At 47.5% G+C, this 22,258-nt stretch overlaps 1 protein-coding gene across 5 annotated transcripts in view; it reads right to left on the bottom strand.

Moving 5' to 3' along the window:
• The window catches only part of PRKN (parkin RBR E3 ubiquitin protein ligase), a 1,414,869-nt gene that overhangs the window by 364,762 nt on the left and 1,027,849 nt on the right, over positions 1-22,258 (bottom strand). Inside the window, exon 8 of one of the 5 annotated variants that reach the window (XM_081293734.1) lies at positions 3,741-3,769. The exons of 3 other annotated variants lie outside the window; for them this stretch is intronic. In XM_081293734.1, the coding sequence (XP_081149860.1) occupies positions 3,756-3,769 (14 nt within the window). In that variant the 3' untranslated portion in view covers positions 3,741-3,755. Of the gene's footprint in view, positions 1-3,740; positions 3,770-20,822; positions 20,930-22,258 lie in introns of those variants that run through there. One more of the 5 variants, XM_081293732.1, reaches the window with a different exon arrangement.

Consider the following 22,258-nt stretch of genomic DNA (forward strand, 5'->3'; position numbering starts at 1 on the left):
GAGATTTGCGCTCTGTGGATTTCTAGATTGTCAATAACCAGCCGTTTCCAGCATCCTGTTATGGCTCGGAAGGGAAGCGTCCTCTCTCTGCACTTACAGAGCGAGACTTTGGCTTCTTCCACCTATCACTTAGATGGACATTTCAGACCACTTTCAGGATGAGCCATTCACTTGTGCCTTTACTAAGCAGCTCAATAAAGGAATGCTTGCCACGAGCAAACTAAGGGCTCCAGGGAACACAGGCAAGATGCCGTCTTTGCTTAAAGAGTGCACAGCGAGGTGGAGGAGAGGGTGAACCGACTCAGTAAGGGAGAGGACCGCGGTGCTGGTGAGGAGCTGGCTTAGGCAGGCCCAGGGCGTCCAAGCCCCTTCCACTCACCAGCTCCCTGAGGTGCACGAGAATGCCTGGGGCGGACCAGGCAGACTGAATCATCTCTAGTTGGGAAATGAGAATTAGAAAGTCCTGGGCAGGTCCACACCCTTAAGTGGTAGTGTCCCAGAGCAGACTCCTCCATGACATTCCTAGGCTGAGGTGGCTGCAAAGCCCTGGGTTCCCATGTGAGCAAACTGAAACCTAGCAGACCCATCACCTGTGTGCAGCTGGCTCGAAAGCAAATGGAGGGGCTGGGGTGGTGGCTCAGTGGTAGAGTGCTTGCCTAGCATGCTCGAGGCACTGGGTTCCATCCTCAGCAAAACATAAAAACAAAAACAAATAAAATAAAGGCATTCTGCTCATTTACAACTACAAAAAAAAAAAAAAAGGCAAATGGAACCAGCTCAGCCAACCACAGGTGGCCCAGCTCCCCAAGTGTTGCATGAACTCCCTCTTGGATGCCCCAGTGAGTCAATTGGCAACTTTAACCTAAGGAGTCACCTATTTGCACTGCTTTTGAGTTCACTCTAAAATTTTGCTTTATCTATCTCCAGCAGAGCAATGATTGTTTGCGGCCCTATTCGTGAATAGCTGTTTGCTCAAATAAACTCTTGAAAGAAAAAAAAAAAATTTTTTTTTTTTTTGGTACTGGGGATTGAACACAGGGGCACCTAACCACTGAGCAATATCCTCAGCCCTTTTTTTTTGTATTTTATTTAGAGACAGGGTCTCACCGAGTTGCTTAGGTCCTCAATAACTTGCTAAGGCTGGCTTTGCACTTGAGACCCTCCTGTCTCAGCCTCCCAAGCCTCTGGGATTACAGGCCTGCACCCCCTCACCCAGAAACTCTTGAAAAATTTAATGTGCCTCAGTTTATATCTGACTCTGTGTTCTGACATCTCTCATCTCTCAAACTCCTTGTTCTTACGGATTTGTGTTTTCTATTTCTTTTCTTTTTGTGTGTGTGTGTGTGTTTTCTATTTCTTCAACATTCTTTGGAGGGGGGGTTTGGAACAGATTGAAACATGGAATGTCTTCGGGAGCCAGTGAGGGGCAAAAGGACTTCTTGCTCTAAGCTCTGGGAACGCCTCATAGAGAAGACCAAATTTGACCTGGGTTTTAGGAAGAGTAAGACACAGTGGGTGGTGGAATTCAAGGTCCCCATAGGGTGCATAGTGGGAGAAGGTGGCCCTCTATGAATGTTCGTGTCCCTCAGTTATTGCCTTCATAAGAGAGAGCTCTCACGCCCGCCCCCACCCCCGGGGGACCTAGCGAGCAGGTGCCTCTGTGAGGAAACAGATACCAGGTCTGCGGCACCTGGGCCTTGGACTTCCAGCCCCAGAACCATGAGTGATTAACTTCTGTGGTTATTACCACCCAGACCATGGTATTTGGTTATAATATAGCAGCTCTAATAGACTAAGACAGGGATCTTTTAAATGGATGTCATAAACTATGTTAATATTAAAGAGATCACATTTTTCTTCAGTGTTGAATCTCAAGGGACAAACACTTGAAACTGCACAAAGTTCTGTAAACTAAAAGAACTTTCAAAATGCAGAGACCACCAAGAACACTTCAGCGCAAGCCTGAGCCTTCAACTAGGGCAGGTTCTCCAAGTTGTAGGTATGAAGCTGGTGCAGGGAGAGGGCAATGCTCACCCAAGTCAGACATGAACAGCTGCACCAAACCATGAGGTGGGGCTGAATGGAGGCCGGAAAACTTAGCCTATGAGGGGCTTGGGGGGCAGCTCCCTGGGCAAGGTCCCTGTCCAGGGAAGTGCAGAGGCCACAAGGGAAGTGGAAGGGACCATATTCAAATGGAGGGGAGCTCGCAGCAGGGTTGCTCGCTCACATCTCAGATTTGTTCCTACTCCACCTGGACTGGGTGGAGACACAGTGGGCGGTGGAATTGGAGGTCCCCATAGGAGGCATAGCCATGTCAAGTAGCAATCTGGACTCAAAGAAACTTGGGAAAGGGGTCCTCGATACTGAAACTTGGACTAGATTTTTTCTTTGATTAACAAAATAGCTTAAAATAAACTTTAGACTTAAATTCCTATTCTACCTTATATTAGAGTAACATAGTCGAATGTCTCAAAATCGACTCGATGTACATTCTCACACCAATTTTGTGAGGTAAGTATTCACACGTAGCCGTGAGGAGTGGGTCAGTGTCCCAGGATGTGGATGGGACACTGACTCTCCTCTGGTGGCTGGAGACTCAATGCTCTTCCTAAAGTTGTAAACAGGGATTCAGTTTCATGAACTTTACTTCATAAAGTTAATGTGGGAATGTAGAATTTTACATGAGATGATTCAGCTTTAATGTATCTTTCTCCAGATGTTTAGCAGCTCATTTTCTTCTGTGAGAACGTACGTATGCCGCGTGTATGTGTGTATACAAGTGTGTATGTGGTATGTGTATACTGTGCACGTGTGTACACAGGCACGGGGTGTACACGTACTCACTTATGTATATATATTTCCACATCTTAAGTGCCCGGGGGACAATGACTGAAGGTGACAGCAGCCTATTCTCTGTGTCCAGGGAAGACAGAGATTTTGAGGCAGGAGATGAAGGAGGGAGTGGGGCTAGCTGCTCCAGGCAGGAATTCCGAGCAGAGACGACATGCTCTATCAGTGGTAGGGGGGAGGGAAAGGTCCTAGGGGCCCTCGTGTGGGTGCAGACATGTGTGCAAAGGCCTGGAGCCCAGAGGCCACCTGAGGAGCCACGGCCTTATGGTGAGCCCTGTCGGGGGTGTGGGGTGTTCGCGGGGGTCTAGGAAATGCAGGTTTTATAAGCAACAAAGTATATTTCATTCATGACAAAGACTTTGAACTTTATTCTAAAGGCCTGGGGGGAGCCATCCAAACATCCTCTTAAGGAAAATGACGTAAATTCTAAGTGTCCCAGCTGTGTGGGGGACAGGGCGATGCTGGGAGCGTGGCTCAGAAGCTGCTCAGTCTCCTGGGCAAGGTGTGAGGGATGGACAGCTGAGAGGCTGCAGCAGAATGGGAGGCTAGGGGACATGCTCAGGGATATGCTCAGCAGGGAGCCTTGACGAGAGTGGTGACTTGTCACAAGACTTGGTGACAAGCCCTCTAGGGGACAGCCTGAATGTGGTGGACGAGTAGTCTGGGATGGCTGCAGAGTGTCCGTCTTTGGCCAGGAGTGGAGGGTAGTGACAGTCACTGAATAAGGAACTTAGGTTGTCTGTCCCAGGTGGCAGATTGAGCAACTGCATCTGAATCCCTGCCACCCCCGGGCCCCACCGCGATGAAATAAAAAGGAGTAAGAAGGAGAATGAATCGCTAAACACCCCAAAGCTGAGGATTTTGAGAGAGGAGGGTGAGCAGCTCTTCCAGGTGAGAGGTGTTCATCAAATAGCAGCACCTGGAAGAAGAGTGCGAACATGTCACGGAGATGAGACAGCTAAGCCCACCTGGCTGGAGGAAGCTGAGCAACACATATGCCCAGCCAGGCTCTGACCCCCACAGTCAGGGCACTGGCCTGCAGAGAGCATGCGGGGCCAGGCTGAGAGCCCCAAGTGCAGCAAGGAGCCAGTGTAGGGTCCTGACACCCAGTCTGCAAAGCCACACCTCTTCCCCGCCCTACTCAGGCTGAGGACTGAGGCTGATTATCCAAAGTCCTTGCAGAGGGGACCTGGCTCAGGACACCTGGCACTGCTCAGGAGACGAAGGACTCTGCTGAGATGGGGAACATAGCATGAGTGGTGGCCGCTGGTTGGTGACACCTTCGCTCCTCTCTGCTGACTGCATCCTAGGCTGATGGAGTCAGTCAACCAAGACCCTCCCCACCAGGTGGGAAATTACTGTAGTGTGCTCCCTGGACAAACCAAGGGTCCTCTCAAAACTCTGGAATGTGGGTGTGGCCCCTTCCCCCCACTGTGTTCCCTGCTCTCCTGCTCCAGAGAGACCTGCATTTAACCCAGCCCAGCCCAGCACACAGCCCCCGGGAGTTTTAAAATCCTTTTTATTTTTAAAAGCTTGAAGAACAGAAGAAGACAAAGGCACCTGAGTTATGAAAATGAAAGACAGGAGATCAAAAGGAACTGAAAAGAAGTGAGGGAGGAGTAGGAAAGTTAAAAACTAGGCAACAAAAGCCCACAGTAGCAGACTAGAACCCAGGCCTTGAAGGGGACTAGAGAGAAAAGACATTGAAGTCTTCAACATCAAAATGAAAATAAGGGAAGATTTAAGAAGTTCCATTTGGAAAACAAAGGCGGAGAAATCAGAAAAGTCCAGCAAAGGGTTAAGGGTGGGAAATAGGAGACAGCAGATTTAAGGAAAGGAAAACACAAAGGATTGACCCAACCTGGGATTCCACAAAGAGAAAACAAAGATTAGGAAGAATTAAGTGCAGAAGCTCTTCCCAGAACCGTGCCTGGGTTTCTAGATTCTGCTGCTGTAGCAGTAGGGACCCAAGAAGGAAGGGGGAAGCCCAACCAAGAATGCCCTCCGTGTGCCAATGGAAATAAAGGTCAGGAGAGGACCCTTCTGCCCCCAGGTCCAGGAAGCTGAAGGAGCAGATGTCAGCAGCAAGCCCTGAGAGCTTAAGAGGAACACCTTCCATATTTACTGAGAACAGCATCTTCCCTGGGCTCCCACGGTTCCCAGCTCTACTGACCAAGCTCAGGGGTAGAACAGAATAAATACAGGACTCCAGGGGTTCAGGGAAAAGTGGATGATACAAAGGAGGAGCCCAAGAGAATTCCTGGGAAGAGAGGGGGAAGGAATTTCAGGGCAACCTCTGTTCCGGAGTGTCGCTGCAGGCCTAGGAGTCCAGAGGGCTCTCAAGCCTTGATGCTACTGGGAAAACGGGGGAGACACTGATTTTCTTTTTCCTTGACCAGCTTAAGAGATTTTCAGCCTATTATAAAGTTTGGGGGATAAATTAATAAGTCTATAGAGAACCAAGCAATACCTGAGTCAATTACTAAATCCAAGACGAACAGCATAGTTGAATATTTCTTCTCATGTTATTGTAATAGCCTACCCTGAGCAATGCTTTCACATTATCAGGAAGAGGAAGGGAGAGAGGTGTGTGCACCTGTGTATGAAGACAAGATAAAAGCCTTAAACCTTCACCTTTCATAGCAAGGATTAGTAGATGGTAATTAAAATTAATGAAAGAAGAAATAGCAGGAAGATCGTCCTCAGCATTTTTACCTATGATTCATCTCAGGCCTTTCCACTGATTCTTCTACTTGCTAAAATTAGGAGCATCAGCCTGCGATTATCATCCAGGTGGCAGTTTGTCTCAGCCATCACTACCTGCACATGCCCATCAAAGCTCACAGAATGGCTGTCAGCAGAGAAGAAAACCCCAAAGACAAGAGTTGATTGCTTTTAGGAGATGCAGCCTTTCTCCAGGAGGGGCTATCTGGAACCCGGGAGAACCATCGAGTGGTCCAGGAGATGTGTTCTGATGAGAAGTGCTAGCAATGTCTTTAGCTGCTTTCCTTTTAATTTTTTTTTTTTTTTCAAAGAGAGAGTGAGAGAGGAGAGAGAGAGAGAGAGAGAGAGAGAGAGAGAGAGAGAGAGTGAGAGAGAATTTTTAATATTTATTTTTTAGTTCTCGGCGGACACAACATCTTTGTTGGTATGTGGTGCTGAGGATCGAACCCAGGCCGCACGCGTGCCAGGCGAGCGCGCTACCGCTTGAGCCACATCCCCAGCCCATCCTTTTAATTTTTAAACACATGTTCAAAGAGGACAAGAAATGAAAAGTGGTCTCAGAAGGCCGTCCTGTAAGAGCACTTCTGATAAACATCAGGGGTGGGGAGGTGGGAGGTGATTGAGCAATCCTCCTGGCTCCCTTGTGTGTCTTGGTGGTAAAGAAAACGGTGCTGGTTTCTGACTGTTTTCTTGGTAGGGACTTGGTGAGGCTGCAAAGGAACAAGAAGGGATTCTGCCAGAGGAAACGGGTGCAGTTTGGGGCTTCACCCCTTTAAGCTACTGACTCGTATTGTTTTCAATAAAATATGGAAATTACATAAACAGAAAAACTCCTAGGAGAAGGGGCTTCAGGCCGATGGTGGGACAAAGTTGATCTGGGCCTGAGATTCCAGATACGTGGAAGTGTCTTTTGAACATAGGTGCTTTTCCCGTGTTCTCACAACCCCGAAACACGCAGCCTGCAGAACGCGCAGAACCTGGGTTCCAGGAGGCCCCCGGCAGGCTGGGGGCCTGGAGTTCTGCTGCTGACTTCTTTAGTTGCTGTAACAAATCACCATAAACCCAGCTCAAAATGACACTTATTATCTCACAGCTTCCGTGGGTCAGAAGTCCACACAGCCTGGCTCCGCTCCTCAGCTCAGAGTCCCCAAGGGAGAGGGCAAAGCCCACCTGCAGCTGCTCCGAGCCAGGCAGACTTCGGTGCTCAGTGGCTGCAGCTGGGGACCCCCACGCTCCTGCTGGCTGCCAGGCAGGGTCACTCCGACTTCCAGGCTCCACTTCCTGGCTCCTGCCACTTCGGAAGCTGAGTGTTCCCCAGAGCCCCCCACTGTTCTCTGCTGCCTCCAGGTGGGCGAAATGTCCTGCTTTTCAAGCTTCCCAGAGATGAGCCTGGGCACCTGGCTGACCCAGCGTGGTTCCTTATTATTTGAAGGTCTGTGACCTTGATGGTAGTTGCTAGATCAGTGTTTGATCGAATAACCAGGAGATGGAATTGAGGCGGAAGATCTTTAGGACGCTGCCTACCACACTGAGTGTTTGTCCTGCGGGAACATTACTTTAAAATTTTAAAAATTAATAAAACCAACTCATGGAGTGAGCTCTGTTAACTCGACAATAAGAAACAAATTTGAGAGAGACAAATAGTTTAAACAAAGCTAGGGAAGGCTTTAAAACAGCCTTGAGCATGAGAATTATATGCCACCATAGAATAAGCTTTCTAAGATCCAGCCGAGAAGACCAGGGTGGTGCCTGCTTAGATGTGCATTGCCAGGTTCAAAGTGGACAGGCTGAGACACTCTGCTGCATGTTTCTGCTATTTTAGAGGTCCGAGTCTTTATTACTTAGGTATTTAATCCAGATGCTTGAAAAACTGATATTATTTCACACGTATAATGAAAGCTGTTATTCAAAAGCACACAAAAAGCATATTTAATGGCACAGGTGTTGAGATACAGTAGAATGTCTCACTTCATAAAAACAAATCTATTTAGTGTCACTAACTGATGAAGCTTTGACAGCTGGCAAAAGTCAAATGACATTAATAGAACGTCAAACAAAATCCTCACTTGGTGTCACTTTGTCCTTCCTTCACCCTTGATCTTGAAACATCGAGTTGCAGGCAAGACACGGCCATGCTTGCAGGTGGATGGTCCAGTTGACCTCGCGGTGCTTTGTCCTCCTCACCCCCTTGGCCACAGCAATGATTTCTCATTTCCCGTTGTTTTTTTTTTTTTTTTTTTTTTCGAGGGAGGACAGGCACAGCTTCCTGGCTATGACAGGCTCACACCGGAATAGGTCTTCAGAACGCAGGAGAGAAATGTGTGTCTGTCCAATGGGACCACGGGCACCTCTGCAGAGGGGGGACTCTGCCCACCCCACCTCCCCCCAGTGCCTCAGCAGACAGAAGGCTCTGTGCACCCCCTGATGCCCCTGCAGAGGGGAGGCTCTGTGCACCCCCCAGTCCCTCTGCAGAGGTGAGGCTCTGCGCACCTGGGTGCATCTGGGGTCATTTTTGTGGTGCGGCCCATTCCAAACTGTCTTTCAACTATCCCTCGTGCTTTAAGCATAGTCTCAAAGCCGGTTATTAACGATAAATGAAAAGTTGGTTGGAAATTAAGAAAGGGCAGAACTATTTCTATTTCAGTGATTGTTAAATACCAGGTCTGGAAGTATATCCAGGAGATGCACTCATGTTAATAATTTCATAGCTATTCTCATACAACTCAGCGCCAAATTTTAGTTAGAAAATAATGGGGTGATGATTAAGAGGAAAATGAACTTTGAGGATACCCGAAAGACCATTAAATTCTGCGTGTGTCCAACTGAACTAACAAAACCGCCAACAGAGGCAAATGAGAGAGCCAAATGGTGTGGCAGCAGTGGGGGCTGACCAACAGAAGTCACGCTGGCCCCCACACTTACTCTCCTTCCGGAAAAGGGGTGTCTGTATTAGAAGTCTGCATCTGAGAAAGCTTTTACTTTCCTGACAGAGGGACCACACCTTCCACCTCCCACTCCTCCTTCATGGAGTAGGGTGTGATGGCTGGAGTGGCAACAGCCTAAATCTGATCACGAGACAAAGGTGGGAGAACTGCAAAGGTGGCTGATCTGATGCCACATAAAAAACCCATGGAACTATTTACCCCGACCTTCTGGCCAGGTGAGGAAATCATCCTCCACCTGATAAAGCATCTGCATCGAGTCATCTCCTGCTTACAGCCCCCAACAGCCATAACACAGATATCCAGGTCCTGCTGGGACTGCCTCTGGCTCTCCTAGCCACCACCCCTTGCTGGACGAGCTGACTGGGAGGCACAGCTAGTCTCTCTTGAGGCTCCTCATCTGGTCTGGACTCCCTGTCCTGGGCCACTCCCTCTGCTCCTCTGGTGCTCAGACCTGTGTGCATTTCTGGTCTGGTAGCCTCTGTAGCCCAGTGTGAAAGGCGCTCCATCGCTCCATCTGGGAAGGTAACACAACACAGAATTGTCCCTGGCTCAAGGGGAGGGGATGGATCCATCTCTCCTTTTTAAACTTTAAAAAAAGTCCTAATATCAGAACATACAAGTGAACATTAGTGCATTTAAAAAAATGTCCCTGGTGATGCGTGCACCTCCCTTTCCGAGTGTTCTTTTTGCACTCAAAAATATTATTGGCAGTTTAGTGTCAAATCAGGAATGAAAGAAAATGAGAATGAAATTTATTCATACCATTATTAACAGCCTATATCTCCCCATGCCTTTTAAATACGTTCATTAAGATTTTAGAATCAATTACTCTGAACCAGTATTTCCGTTTAAGGCAGCAGTTACCAAGGAGTTCAAGGGGATGGGATTACAAACGTTATGGGCTGAGCGTATGGTATGTTCATGGTTTGGACGTGAGGTGTCCCTAGAAAGCTCATGTGTGAGCCAAAGCAGGAATGTCCAGAGGTGAAATGCTTACATTATGAAAGCTGTAACCTAATGGTAGATTCGTCCATGTGATGAACTAACAATTGAAGGGAGGGCTGGGTGGTCACTGGAGGCAGGTGGAGTGTGGCTGGAAGAAGTAGGTCACTTGGGGTGTGTCCCTGGGGATTATATTGTCCCTGGCTCCTCTTCTTTTTCTCTTTCCACTCCCTGGCTGCCACGTGCTAATTAGCTTTCCTGTTCGGGCCTTCTGCCATGATGCTTTGCCTCACTGAGGCCCAGGACCATGGAGCCCGTCCACCACGGCCTGACCTCCGAAGCCATGAGCCCTAGAAAACTTTTCCTCCTCTAGGTTGTTCTTGTCAGGTATTTTATTTGCAGTGACAAAAAGACTGTCCCACCTGGACAGTTTCAGAGAGGAAATTGAGAAAAATTAATTGATCTTACAATGGGTTTGAACTGTGAGCTTGTTTTATAGCTGGGATGGTGGGATTGGATTAAAACCCCGGGCACCAGCCCAAGGACAATGTAAGGTCAAGTTATAAGGGTATGACTTCAGTCTTTTTGTTAAATCTATGGACTCCGTGTCCACTAATAGATGCTCCAATGTTTTCACAAATGAACTGAACACAGGAAAAGGCAGAAAAATGTAAACTGCGCAAGCATCCCCTGACCTACCAACCCACACCAGCCAAGCCAGACCACGTGTCACCGGGGCTAGGTCACCCCTCCACGTGCACATTGAGACTTGGCATTATTTATAGACATGAGAACTCTTCTGTATTCCTGATACGTTTGCTAAATTAATGTTGCTTTGGTTTCATTATATATGTTCCAGCAAATTGTGACACATATTTTTTCCTATTGGTATACGAAGCCTCTGGAGTGGGCCATGATTTCAGATCCCTTGCTTGTTAATTCCCTAAGCACAGCTCCCATTTTTCAAGTGCTGCTTTGAAAGAAGTCACTTTGTCTGAGAATCCTTTCCCTCTCCTGACCTCGTCCCCCCAGGATATGAAGAACTTCAGTGGGAAATGCACAGGGCAAGTACTTTGTACTTTGCCTGGAAAGCACAGAAACCTTTGAATGTGACTGACCCTCTTTCAAGGATAAAAAAGTAAATCCATTTTCTTTTTGCTTGCCCAATTCTGTTTCTTTTTTTTTTGGGGGGGGGGCCCTGCCCTCAAAAATAGTAAAAAAAAATCACTAAAGGCTTATTCTCCATTTTATGCCCAAACCTACCTACAAACTATACACCAATACGAGACTAATTGTGCATAAAATTTAAATTCTATTGCACTGCCCCATAAAAATGCAAAATGCTTCGGTGGTGTAATGTCTAGTACTGAGCTCAATCCAATCAGGGCTGCCCCAAGACAGCTCCGCAGATGCAATTATCTCTCACACACTCAAACTGCTTTCACAACATTACTTTTATTATGCAAATGCATGAATCTAATTTTAATCCTGGAGACCATCTAGAAGATTAAAACTGCACTCATGTCTTACTTTCACTAACTGTAATTAAAGATATTAAAGGTTTTTTTTTCATTGGGGGAACCATTTCAGCTGCAGCAAGAGCTCTGCCTTGCTCTTTGCCTATAGGTCAAGAGATCAGAGGGGGCATCTCGGAGCTGCCATGGAGACCTCTTATCCTTCCTCATTCCCGAGTGGAAGGCACAGCAGGACCAGCCACGGCCAGAGCGGTGGTCAGCAGAGGGTGGTGGCAGTTCTCTGCTTGGTGCAGACCAGTCGTGCTCACAGCCTGGGACATGATCCACCTTCCCCAGACTGGAAACGTTGGCTTGTTGATCTAGAAGACTCAAGATCTCTGCTGGTGATGAGGACACAGATTGCATGTTGTTCCAGGGACATGTGGTCACTGACATGAGAATTCTGGCACTCCTGCAAAGCAAACCATCACCAAAACTGTCTTCCCTAAAAAACAAAACAAATAAACAAAAACCCCCAAACAGCCAATTCTGGATGCCCAGAGAAGTGACGATAGTGCAGGGACACTCTAGATTGTCAAATTGGTTTTCACCCTTTCCTTTTCTCTACGTACAACTCTGTGTTCGAGGTAATGGTCGCCGCATTGGAAGTGTCTCTCATCCTCCACGAATCTCCAGATGTTTGTCAGAATTTAAAACTTTCACACGTAACATCCATAATAACTATTTACATAACCGTAGCCAACAGTTCTATTGTTCCTACTCTGTGCCAGTTGGTTGGGCTCTTTGAACAATTTTATTTCAACTCCATGACGGAAATTTGTTATTAGGGCCATTTTCTAACGAGAAACTCAGGCTCAGCGTGTGGTCTTCTCAAAGTCGTCCTTAGTATGTGGCGTGAGTCTCCCTTGACCTGGATTTGGGCCTCTCAGACACCAACATCTAGAGCTGCACCCTCATCCAGTGGCCTCGAGTCCCAGGTGGCTGTTTGGTGGCCAGGTGGGGTGGAGACGGGTTGTGAGTGTCAAACACACGCTGGGCTTTGAAGACTCAGAGTGAGCAGCAGAGTGTGAAGTGTCTTGACGATGTTCATGTCGATTACGCGTTGACATTATGACGTCATAGATATGCGGGGGCACATCAGTTCAGCTTTGGTGTGGCTTCTAGGAAGCTTCCCCTGATTTCTCCTGGTCCTGCTGGCTGCCCAGCCTCCCCTTCCACACCCGCTGCCCTATCCTCACTGCCTCCCACATCACCACTCCCAGGAAACGAATCATTCCAAGAAAGTCAGAGGTTACTCTAGGAACCGAGGGGGCTCCGTCCAGGAGGTGGTTTGGGTCGGGGCACGGCTTGGCCCCCAGCAGAGGTTCCCACGTCTGCTCTTTCTCCCCACATGGTTCATTCCTCACAGGCCTCTCACCGTGAAAGGCAGTGGGGGCAGGGGCTGTGGGATTCCAGGGACCCTCGCAGGTGGCAAGGTGCCTCCTCTCTGCCTTTACGTTCAGTGTGTCGAGGCCTCTTTGCATCTCTGACTCCTTCCGGTGACGCTGCTGGAGTGCTGCTGGCGGCCCGGGTGAGGGCGCAGGTGGACACTGGAAGGAATCGGGGCATTCGCTGTCTGACATGTGTCACTCACATCAGGTCCAAAGGAAAGAACTTTAAGCCTCGGGATCTGCTGCCTCCAGCCTGAGGCCCTGCCTCCTCGGGGAGGGTGCTTCCCCTGGTTGGTGGTGGCCGGCTCCCTGCTCTTTTAGGAACCTGCTGCCCTCGGGGCTCGGTCTTCTCTCTCCTCCTCTCCGAGGTGGTGACGGGGGAGGTGGGAGAAGAAAAGGGCTTTGGAGATCTGGGCTGCTCTCTGGGTCTCCCCAGGTTTTGCAGTGGTGGTCCCCAGTGCTCTGTGGCCACCGCTCGTGGTATAGCCTGGGATTGCTACATTTAGTGTGGTGGCCCCTGAGATCGGGCTGCAGTCCCCACCCTGTCCCTGGGCTGGCAGGTGGCCAGACTCAGCACCTGCACCGTCCATTTCCAGCATGGCTTCTTCCTTGTCCCTTGCCAAGGCAAATGGAGGTCTGTGGGGCACGGAGCAGGTTCTGGGACGCAGCACCAAGCCCTGTCCATCTGGACCACTGAGCTCCTGGTTAGCCTCTGAGGCAGACCCCAACGGGCAGTGGTCAGCCAGCTCACCCTCACTCTAAGGAGCCCTCAGGGCTGCCTCTAAGTCCCTCTTCATCCCACACTCCTCTTGGGGCCGACAGAGGTGCCACATTCCTCTTGTGTGTCCCACCTGACAAAGGGGCTTCCCCTCCAGCACCCCGCTCTGAGCACTAGGCTTTTGGGAAAGTACATCTATAAGGAAGAATAAGAGAGCAAGGAGCAAGAAAGAATCGAATGAGCAAAAGAAATTGGAAAACTAGATGGTTCTTCTGAACCTCCTGAGTCGTGTCTTCAGTGGGACTCATTAGTCTGTCTAAAGCATGGGGTTCTCAGGATGCCATGCATTCCTGCTTTATCCTAGAAAACTTTAAAAAAGCATTCCTAAGTCGAACGTCAGCATGTAGACATCACCTGCCATTGAGGCTTCTGTGCACGCTCCTCCATTGGAAGGAGGAGCTGGCAAGGTCCCTGTTCTCGTCAGCTTTACAGGTCTCTTTAGCTGTCTGTTCTTCTGCTCTAGGTATTTCAGTGGATATCATGAGCCCTGGCTTGTTTCTAAGTAAAGCGTAATAAAAAAAAAAGGGTCTAAAACTGTGAAGCCCCAGGTAATGCTGACGTGCTGTGGCGAAACCTGTTAAGGCCCTTGCCGAGGCCCTTGGTCACAGAGGTGAGATGGCCCAAGAGACTCCAGGCCACCGGTACCTCCCACTCAGCCTCTCCTGGCTTACTTCCTACCATGACACCCCAGGGATATTTTTTCCCCTTCTCTTAAACTGTGTTTCCTTATAAAAGAATTGCATGTATAGACATAAGTTTTTAAAATAATTGTGTGAGTAATAGATACCAAAGGATTCCACTGTCATGTTCTCTAGTCAACAACAACAACAACAACAAAAATGTGAGTTATACACCTCCACTGTCGAGCTATTTAGAATATCATTTAGATACCATATTACTCCTAAAACTACAGGCAGTCAGAAAGTAACACACAGCTTTTTTAAAATGGATTTTTAAAAAAACCACACATCCAAATCAACATTTTCTATTTTCCTTCAATTTCAACAAAGCTCTTGCGTAAGTGTCAGGTCATTCCACCGCTTTAAAAACGGAAGTCATTCTTCCATCATCCACTGTCTTAAGGCATATATGCAGGTATTATCTAAATTTGGGTTAGAACCACCTGCTTTTATTATTTTTTTGATGATTTAATGCATTTTTTTTTGCAGATCAGCCAAAAATGGGTAAAAAGCAAAGAATAGAGAGAGAAGAAATGCAGAAAATATGCTTCTGTTAGTACCTTCCCTTTAAAGTTCAGTGCACGTGGAACTATGATCCAAAGACACATGAAATCTCTATGTTTATGGAATCAAGTGATTTAATGGTTGTTTTGACTTCCACTAAAGGTTCATCTAATATTTTGTTAATAAACATCACACTTTGGTTTTTCACTTTTTGAATTATAGGGAGAAAGTCCTACTGTGAAAAGCCTCATCATGAGAATTCTCAGTATGGTCTTGAATCCCGTAGGAATTACACTGTTTCCTCTTGACATCTTGTAATAAATAAAACTGTTAATATTTTGACTTTAGACAAATTTCTCTTTTGCTTTCAGCAGCTAACAGTTATAAAAAGAGACAGTGCCACATTAGTCACAGCAATTTGGTTTAGGGACACCAGCACAAACATATAAAATCCATTAGTGGTGCCAACAGTTATATCCAGCTAAAGTTTAATAAATAAGACAACATACGATTTATAAAATGAGTCTTAAGACTTCCCAGAAAACAGAATAGAGTTTAGATGATCTTTTGAGTAACTAAAGCAACCACCCTTACTGAACCTAAGCTGAGATGTGTGTTTTCAAAGTACTATAACCGGACGTGTTGCCGTTAAGATGCTTGGCATTGCCAAGTGAGCATAAACCAGGGAGACATTCTCTCAGCTCACACACTCGGTCCATTAACCTGGGTTCCTGCCTCTGGCAGTGTTTCATGCTTTGGAAAAAGGCAACTACAACAAAAAATTTATAAGGAAAATTATAATAAACCTGTAGCTCAATCATGCAATGTTGGCATCGGGGGAGACACATTACTCCCACTCCCAGAGGGGCTGCGTCCTCTGTCTCTGTCTCTGGGAAAGTATCCTTACCCCATGGGCAATTCCCAGATTGTAAACAGACACACACATTCTACTTTCAAATATCATTTTTATTAAAACACTTTGGATTGATAATTGATCAATAAGCATTTTCTAAAGGAATGGGGCCATTCCTAAAAGTCATTTTGTGAATCCCTTTTCATTTGAAAAGTGCCTCAGAAGAAAGCCGTGAAGCTATGAGGAGTTGGATTCCTGTGGAGGACTTGTCTTTTACAATAACGAATACAGAATGCTTGAAAAATGAGAAAATGGGAATGCATTTGGAAATAAATATAAGAACAAATTGCTGGGCTCTCCTTTCAGAGTGGCGACTCTGGGTCCCACTTCTTATCTGAGCTTTTCCCTGGTAAAAATTCTAAGCCCTTTTCTGCACCGATGGTTTCTCATGGAACGGTCCCTGAGGGGTGAGTTCCGAGGAGCCATGCGTCTGCCAGGTGGAACCTCTTCTTAACCGGGAGAATGATGTCTGACACTCGTGCAGCACAATCTGTGCACAAAATGCCAGCCTGGGGTTTGGCACACATGCGTACTTTTCAAACGCCAGAACATCCCTGCTCAGGGTCTCTCCATCAGCCTGGATTCATCAACACGGGGCCACAAACCCTTCCTTACAAAGAGCCTGGGGAAGAGCAGCAGCGGAGGCCAATGTCTGGCTGCCACTTCCCAGACCCTTCCCCATCCAGTGTAGGGAGTGGGGTTATTATAGGATACATAAAATCCAGTGCAGATTAACCATGCGGTTCATGTTTGGATATCATCTAATCTAACTTCCTCATTCCCGATGAGAAAAGTGGGCCCAGAGAGGCTCTGAGGATTCACCAGGACCAAAGGCCAGTCTGTTCTGGGAGAGGGTCACCTGCGCTCCCAGTCTGACCCACTGCCGGGACAGACCAGGGTCCAGTGACATACTGTGTGTCCAGTGAATAAAACGCAGGCACTGGCCCCAGGGTATAGCTGGGTAGTGGCTGGACTGTTGTTGGAACTCTGATTTCCTGTGGATTTTTTTCTCTGGGTAGGTTCACCAAGGAAAGATAGTTCTAGAAAAGTATCCTGACACGGACAGACCAGGATATCACCCTTGGGTGGATTTAAAGTGCCTCTGACTAGTGATGTTTCAGGTCCTTTTAGTGGGACTTCAGTGGGCGCAGAGGCTTCATTCATCAGTTAAAGATAAAGGGAACACACCCCTACGCTCGCAGGTCAGCTGGGTCTGGCTAACCCTGGGGTCCTGCAGCACGTGTGGTCACCAAACCCAAAGAACAGAGAGCAGTACTGTAAGGTGAGGAGACGGAGAAGGCCTAACTCTGGCTGTACCACCAACTTTTCCAGCTTGGCTGGTGCAGGCCTGGAGCTCAGTTTGCATTGTTTCAACATACACGCCATGAAGGAGCCAGAACGCCAGGGGGAAGTGCAGGAAGGCCGAGCCCTGTGGACCCGATCAGGTGTGCAGAGAGGACCTTACCCACCCCACCCAGGTGGGAGATAATGTTTTTGAAAAATAATTCAGCAAAGTTGCATTTTCTGAAACAAAGGTCCACTGAAACATGTGCATGCTTCTCTGAAATAACTTCTTCAATAAGCTGACCAGAGAGAACTGCAAGGAGCCCGTACACAGATTGCTGTGTCCTGAGACACGAGGCCCAGGATTCAAATGCCACTGAAGATTGATTCAGAATATGTTTAAAATATAAAAAGTGTTTTCCTCCTCCAAGGACAAGAAGAGTGTAGATATTTCATCAAACTCTTTCATTAAACCTGTCACCAGACATCGGTTATGAGCCCCTAAGAAGACCTCAGAAGACCTCTTCCTTTGGGTGGAGAGTCCCACTCTAGATGTGTTTCTCTGGGGCAAAGGAGAGTGACCTTCTATCCCCCTCTGCTGCTGGTGCCTTAATCTCAATTTGGGGAGCAAGTGGCCACACTCTGGTGCCACAGTCTGGCTGGGCACAAATCACGAGCCACTCAAGCAGGAACAAACTTTATTTCCGAACTCCACCAGCACACTCCACACACGCTCCCCGGGAACCTCTCCCGAATGCCACCCACGCGGCCCTCAGGAACACCACACACCAACCAGAATTCCCTCCCCTGGGCTGCGCGTGCATCCCCTCTCGGAACCCCTCAAGAACTCAACGGGAACTCCAAAGTAGCGGGCGCTCGAGGCAGCAAGAGCCGCCCTATTACTGGTGTAAAGGTCTAATATACAATTGAATCAATCCAGCATCATCTTAATGGCTCGCCTCTCAACCACTACTTCTGGCAAAATGCCAGGGGCCATTCCGACTCGGCTGTGGCTCTCAACACTCTGGCATGGGCTCCATTAGCACTGACTCACCCCTGTCTCCCTGTGGCTCCCAGACCACTAGCTACTAGGAGAGCTCTCCAGGTGTTTGGGCTACATCAGCATGTGCTTTGGGCAGCCACACTAGAAGTTTCCAATTAAAAACCTTGCTGGGGGCTGCATATGGTTTCCTGGGCTTATAAGGTCCTAAAATGCCCCCGGCATTAACCCTCCTTGACTGGCTCTTTGTGGAGAGCTACAACATCAATTCTAGTCAAAGCCAACTGATAATAATAATAAAAGAGTTTGCTATGTATCACATCAACTAAAGCAATGTTGAACAATGGAAGTATTCAATATCTCTAAACATTGAATCATTGCTTTCCTTTCTTATTCCGTAGAAAAGCTAGATTAAAAATCAAAGTCATTCATATGATATCAGCCTAACAAAGAGCAGGAGTAATTTGTTCATCTCCTTTATTTTGAGGAAATGTGGGTACCTGTCTTCTCGGGCTGCTGTACCAAAGCACGTTCACCAACAACAGACACTTGTTGTTTCTCACAGTCTAGAGGCTGACAAGTCCTGATGTGAGCAGGTCAGTGTCTTGTTGTGTTCTCCCCGGAGAAAGGTCCAGGAGCTCCTTAAGGTCCCTTTGATAAATAAGGGCACTAATCCCATTTGTGAGGGAGATCGCCACCCAAAATCCTCGTCTCCTAATACTGTCACCTTAGAGGTGAGGGTTGCAGCATATGGATTTTGGGGGATATAAACATTCATATTATATGTTAAGCTAAGAGCTGTGGGTAAACACACAGTGCTTCAATATTCACTAGTCAAAGGATAAAATGCCAGCCAGCCAAGAGAGTCGGAGCCAGGCTTTCAAGAGAATGGAAGAGATGGAGCTTGGAAGTGGGTACCTGGTATTCCCAGAGGTGGTCCTGCCCCACACTCAGTCCCTGCTACAGTGCCATCCATGAACGAGTCCCCACGTCCACTCAGTGGACACTTCTCACACAAAGTCAGGCCCTGGGGAATGCTTCAGGGGTGCCATGTCGGCCCTTGAGGTGAAGAAGTCAATAGAAAACAAGTGGACACCAGTAACTAGTGGGCCAGGTGGTGGGTGAGACAACCTCGGTGGACCCACGGCTCTGTAAGAGTTTAAAGGATGAGTAATTAGAGTTGAGGGTGGAACAAGGTGGGGCCTGGACATCATGGGCAATCGGAGAACTGAAGGGGAGCGCTGAGGATCCGTGGGCCACGGAGAACCTGGGATGATAATGGTGTCTCTGGGGGCCCTGAGCTGACTCAGGGGCCAATGGAAGACCTTGCTGGAGGAAGGCGGTGAGACTTGTTCAGGAAGTAGGAAGGCGCCTTGGAAGGAGTCTGATCAAAGCTGTGAGCTGACCACAGTGAGTGCAGGAAGAGGACTCCGGTGGACGTGATGGGGGTGATCTGGATCCAAGAGAGGACATTTGTGAGGCAGAATGAAACTGAAAATAGCTGGAGGCGCTGAATCCCAGCAGGGTCAGTCCAGGGCCAACGCAGAAGGCCGCATGCGGGCCTCCCCCCGGCACCATTACAGCAGCTCCCCCAACTCCTGTCCAGTGCTCCCAACCCTTGTTCTCTGGGCCATCAGTCCTCTTCTAAAAACACATTCATTTGTAACCCCTCTGCTTAAAACCCCCACTTCTTGACCCACGAAATTTAAATTATTCATTTAGCCGCATGGGACCCATTATGACCTGGCTCTTCCTGCCCTCCTGCCCTGCCCTCCTGCCCCTCCTGGCCTGGCCTCAACAAGGACTTTTAATGTTGTGATACTGAGTGCAGAGCCCAGGGCCTCGGGCATGCTAGGCAGGTGCTCTACCACCGAGTGCACCCCAGCCCCTGACTTTCCCTTAGAATCCTCCAGCTCTTGCTTGCCCTGCCTCCCCCACTCCCCAAATGACTGTGTCATCTCCAGGAAGATACTGTAAACAGACTAAGCCAAGAATCCAGATCAATCAAATTGAGCTGAGTGGACGCAAACCCTCAGGGTGACCGTGGTTACCTAGTGACCCACATTTCTGAGTTTTACTAATGATGATAAAAGCTTTGTTGGCAACCCCTTTCAAAGGCACTTTGCTTCCACTCCTAGACAACAGAGCGAGGTCCATCTCAGCCTAAGGGTCTGGGAAATGCTTTCAGGTTTTTAGCTGAAGGACTTCACGAGGCTTCAGGCACGCTGTGAGAACTTTGTCATTGAGCTCCCTCGTGTTTCATTGTGTAGAGTAGCTCTAGATAGCAAAACAACAAAACCCTCTTCAATTTCCAGTTTGATTAAATTGCACCCTGAAAAGGCCTATATTTTCACTCTATTTGAGCCAGCCGCTCTCTTCCTGGGGAAGCTTGGAGTGGAATAGGGAAAGTAGAGCCTCAGGGGTCTGAAAAGTCGAGATCTTAGTGCCTGACACCACCCCGGCCTCCACCCCCAAGCCTTGCTGGACACTCACCAGTAACTTCTCACTTGAAACCTGGGTTTAGTGAAGCCACGTCTCAGAGGTGAAGTCTCCCTGAAGAGTTGCACTGAGGATTAAACAAGGTGCTTTGGAGGAACTGTACTAGTGGGGTGTGTGTGGCCTGCTCTCAATCAGTGGGAGTTACCGTGGACATTATAATTCACACTGTCATCATTTATAACAATAAATTTCAGAACACAAACAAATGAAACTAAATGAATTTATTTAATTTTATTTAGTGAATTTCCAAAAGCAGAATGTCCCAAATCTTTCTGTGCTTCCAAGAACTAGTGTTTTAGAACATTTTTAAAAGCAGTTTTAAAAGTATAGATTAGTGCCATTTGCTAGAATAAAAGGCACACCCCTGGACTCTGCTTGGACCTTAGCTACCATTTCCAAACTGCAGACCTCCCTGGATGCTGCCCCTGGGCAGGCACCCGACTCTTCTGTTGTTATCATTATTGACCATGCACTTGCCATGTGGAGACACCCCAGGAGGACAGCAGTGATGAATCAAAAGACACGGGGCTCCCTGCTCCCCAAGGCTCTTCCTCCGACACTGACATGACAGCAGGTGCCACTCAGAAGACAGCCCAGAGACACAGCAAGTTCTAGGTCTAAACTAAAAATTGTTTTCTTCCCAAATGCCGGCCACAGGTCAAATAGAACACAGACAAAAATAATCTTCCCGGCCACAGAAAAGAGGAGAGGAGAGAAGAGGGGAGGGGAGGAGTTCCTGCCAGGGCCATCGGGGCAGGGGGAGATGGGGGGGAGATGGCAGGGGAGATGGGGGGCAGTGCTTACTCAGTGGCTTCAAAGCCATGAGCTGCCCTGAGTGGACGCTCTTCCAGGATGTAATTTCCTGATGTTGTATATGAGACAGATCCTTATAGAGTGTTTAACATCTGCAAAGCACAGATTACTAGTAAGTCATACAAGACACTCAAGTACCTCACGGTCAGACTGCTAAGACGACGACACGAGAACAACTTTACAACGTGTTTCAGGCAAAGTGCCAACTGCAGGTGCAACAAACCCACGGCACAAATATTGCAGCCATTCAAAAATAATAGGCACAAATAGAAAATATAATCTGGGATAATGACTTTTCTCTGCATGAAGACATATTATCTTTTGAAAAACCTATCCATGTTAACATGAGGATGACTTGAGGCTGCTAGAAATTTATTGCACAGCATCCATTCAATGGCAACGGGAAATGCTTTTTCCTTTTTCCCTTCAGTGTTGGAGATTGAACCCAGGGTCTCGCTCATGCTAGGCAAGTGCTCTACCACTGAGCTATGCCCCCAGCCTATGAAATGCTTTTTGAAATATTGCTACCTGTTGTTAGAAGATTATTTTTTTCTTTCATTTCTACTTCATTTTCTATATGCCAGTCACTAGGCGTGTGCACACACATGCACACATATATACATCCATATACACAGTGATTTCTCAGGGATTTTTATCCACTGGAAATTTGCAAGGGCTAAAAATGGAAGAAAATCGTGTCTGTGAAGAGCTACTGAAATCAAAACATATCCTGAAATACATTCCTACCCAATTTACCCCATTTAGGACTATAGAAAGTATCTAGGAAGAAAAACTAATAGAAGAAAAAGTGCGTGTGGTTAACTAGGTCTTGTTAGAATTCTACTTCCCCCCAGCAGTACATTAAAATGGTCTGTTCAAATTGAAAGCTTCAACATTGAAAGGGCATTAAAACAAACCAAGCCAAGTCTGCATACCAATGTCAGAGCGCAGATCCTGCTGCCAATTAAAAGAGACATCCAGTGGAACTGGTGCCTCCTGGCTCAACATGGCAGGGAGGTCTGATTTATTTTTTTAAGTTTTCATTTCAGTTTTAATGACACTCATAACGTCACACACTTTTTGTTCATTAGCATAGATAAGGCCTAAGGTTACGAAAGCTATGCAGAGACATCTCCTTAATTGTGTGGGTAGCTCTTCTAGGATTTATTTGAGGAAAGATCTGTAAGTGGCACCAGCCAGACAAGGCACTGTGAGCACCGGCAGATCACAGGCAATTTGAAAATTCCTGCCTTAAAGCTTCCCTCCAACATTCAGAATTTGTCTCTGTGGCTGGCTTGTAAATTCCATCACCTTCAGTTTTATTTCTCGGAAAGAATAGAATAAAATACCTGTCCCTGAAAGCCAGAATTGCCCCTCCTTTCTTATGAATGGAGTGTCAGCAAAACTCTGCTCAATTTTCC

This window comes from Spermophilus citellus, assembly GCF_964194105.1.
Source record: "Spermophilus citellus genome assembly, chromosome: 5".
Classification (NCBI taxonomy): Eukaryota; Metazoa; Chordata; class Mammalia; order Rodentia; family Sciuridae; genus Spermophilus; species Spermophilus citellus.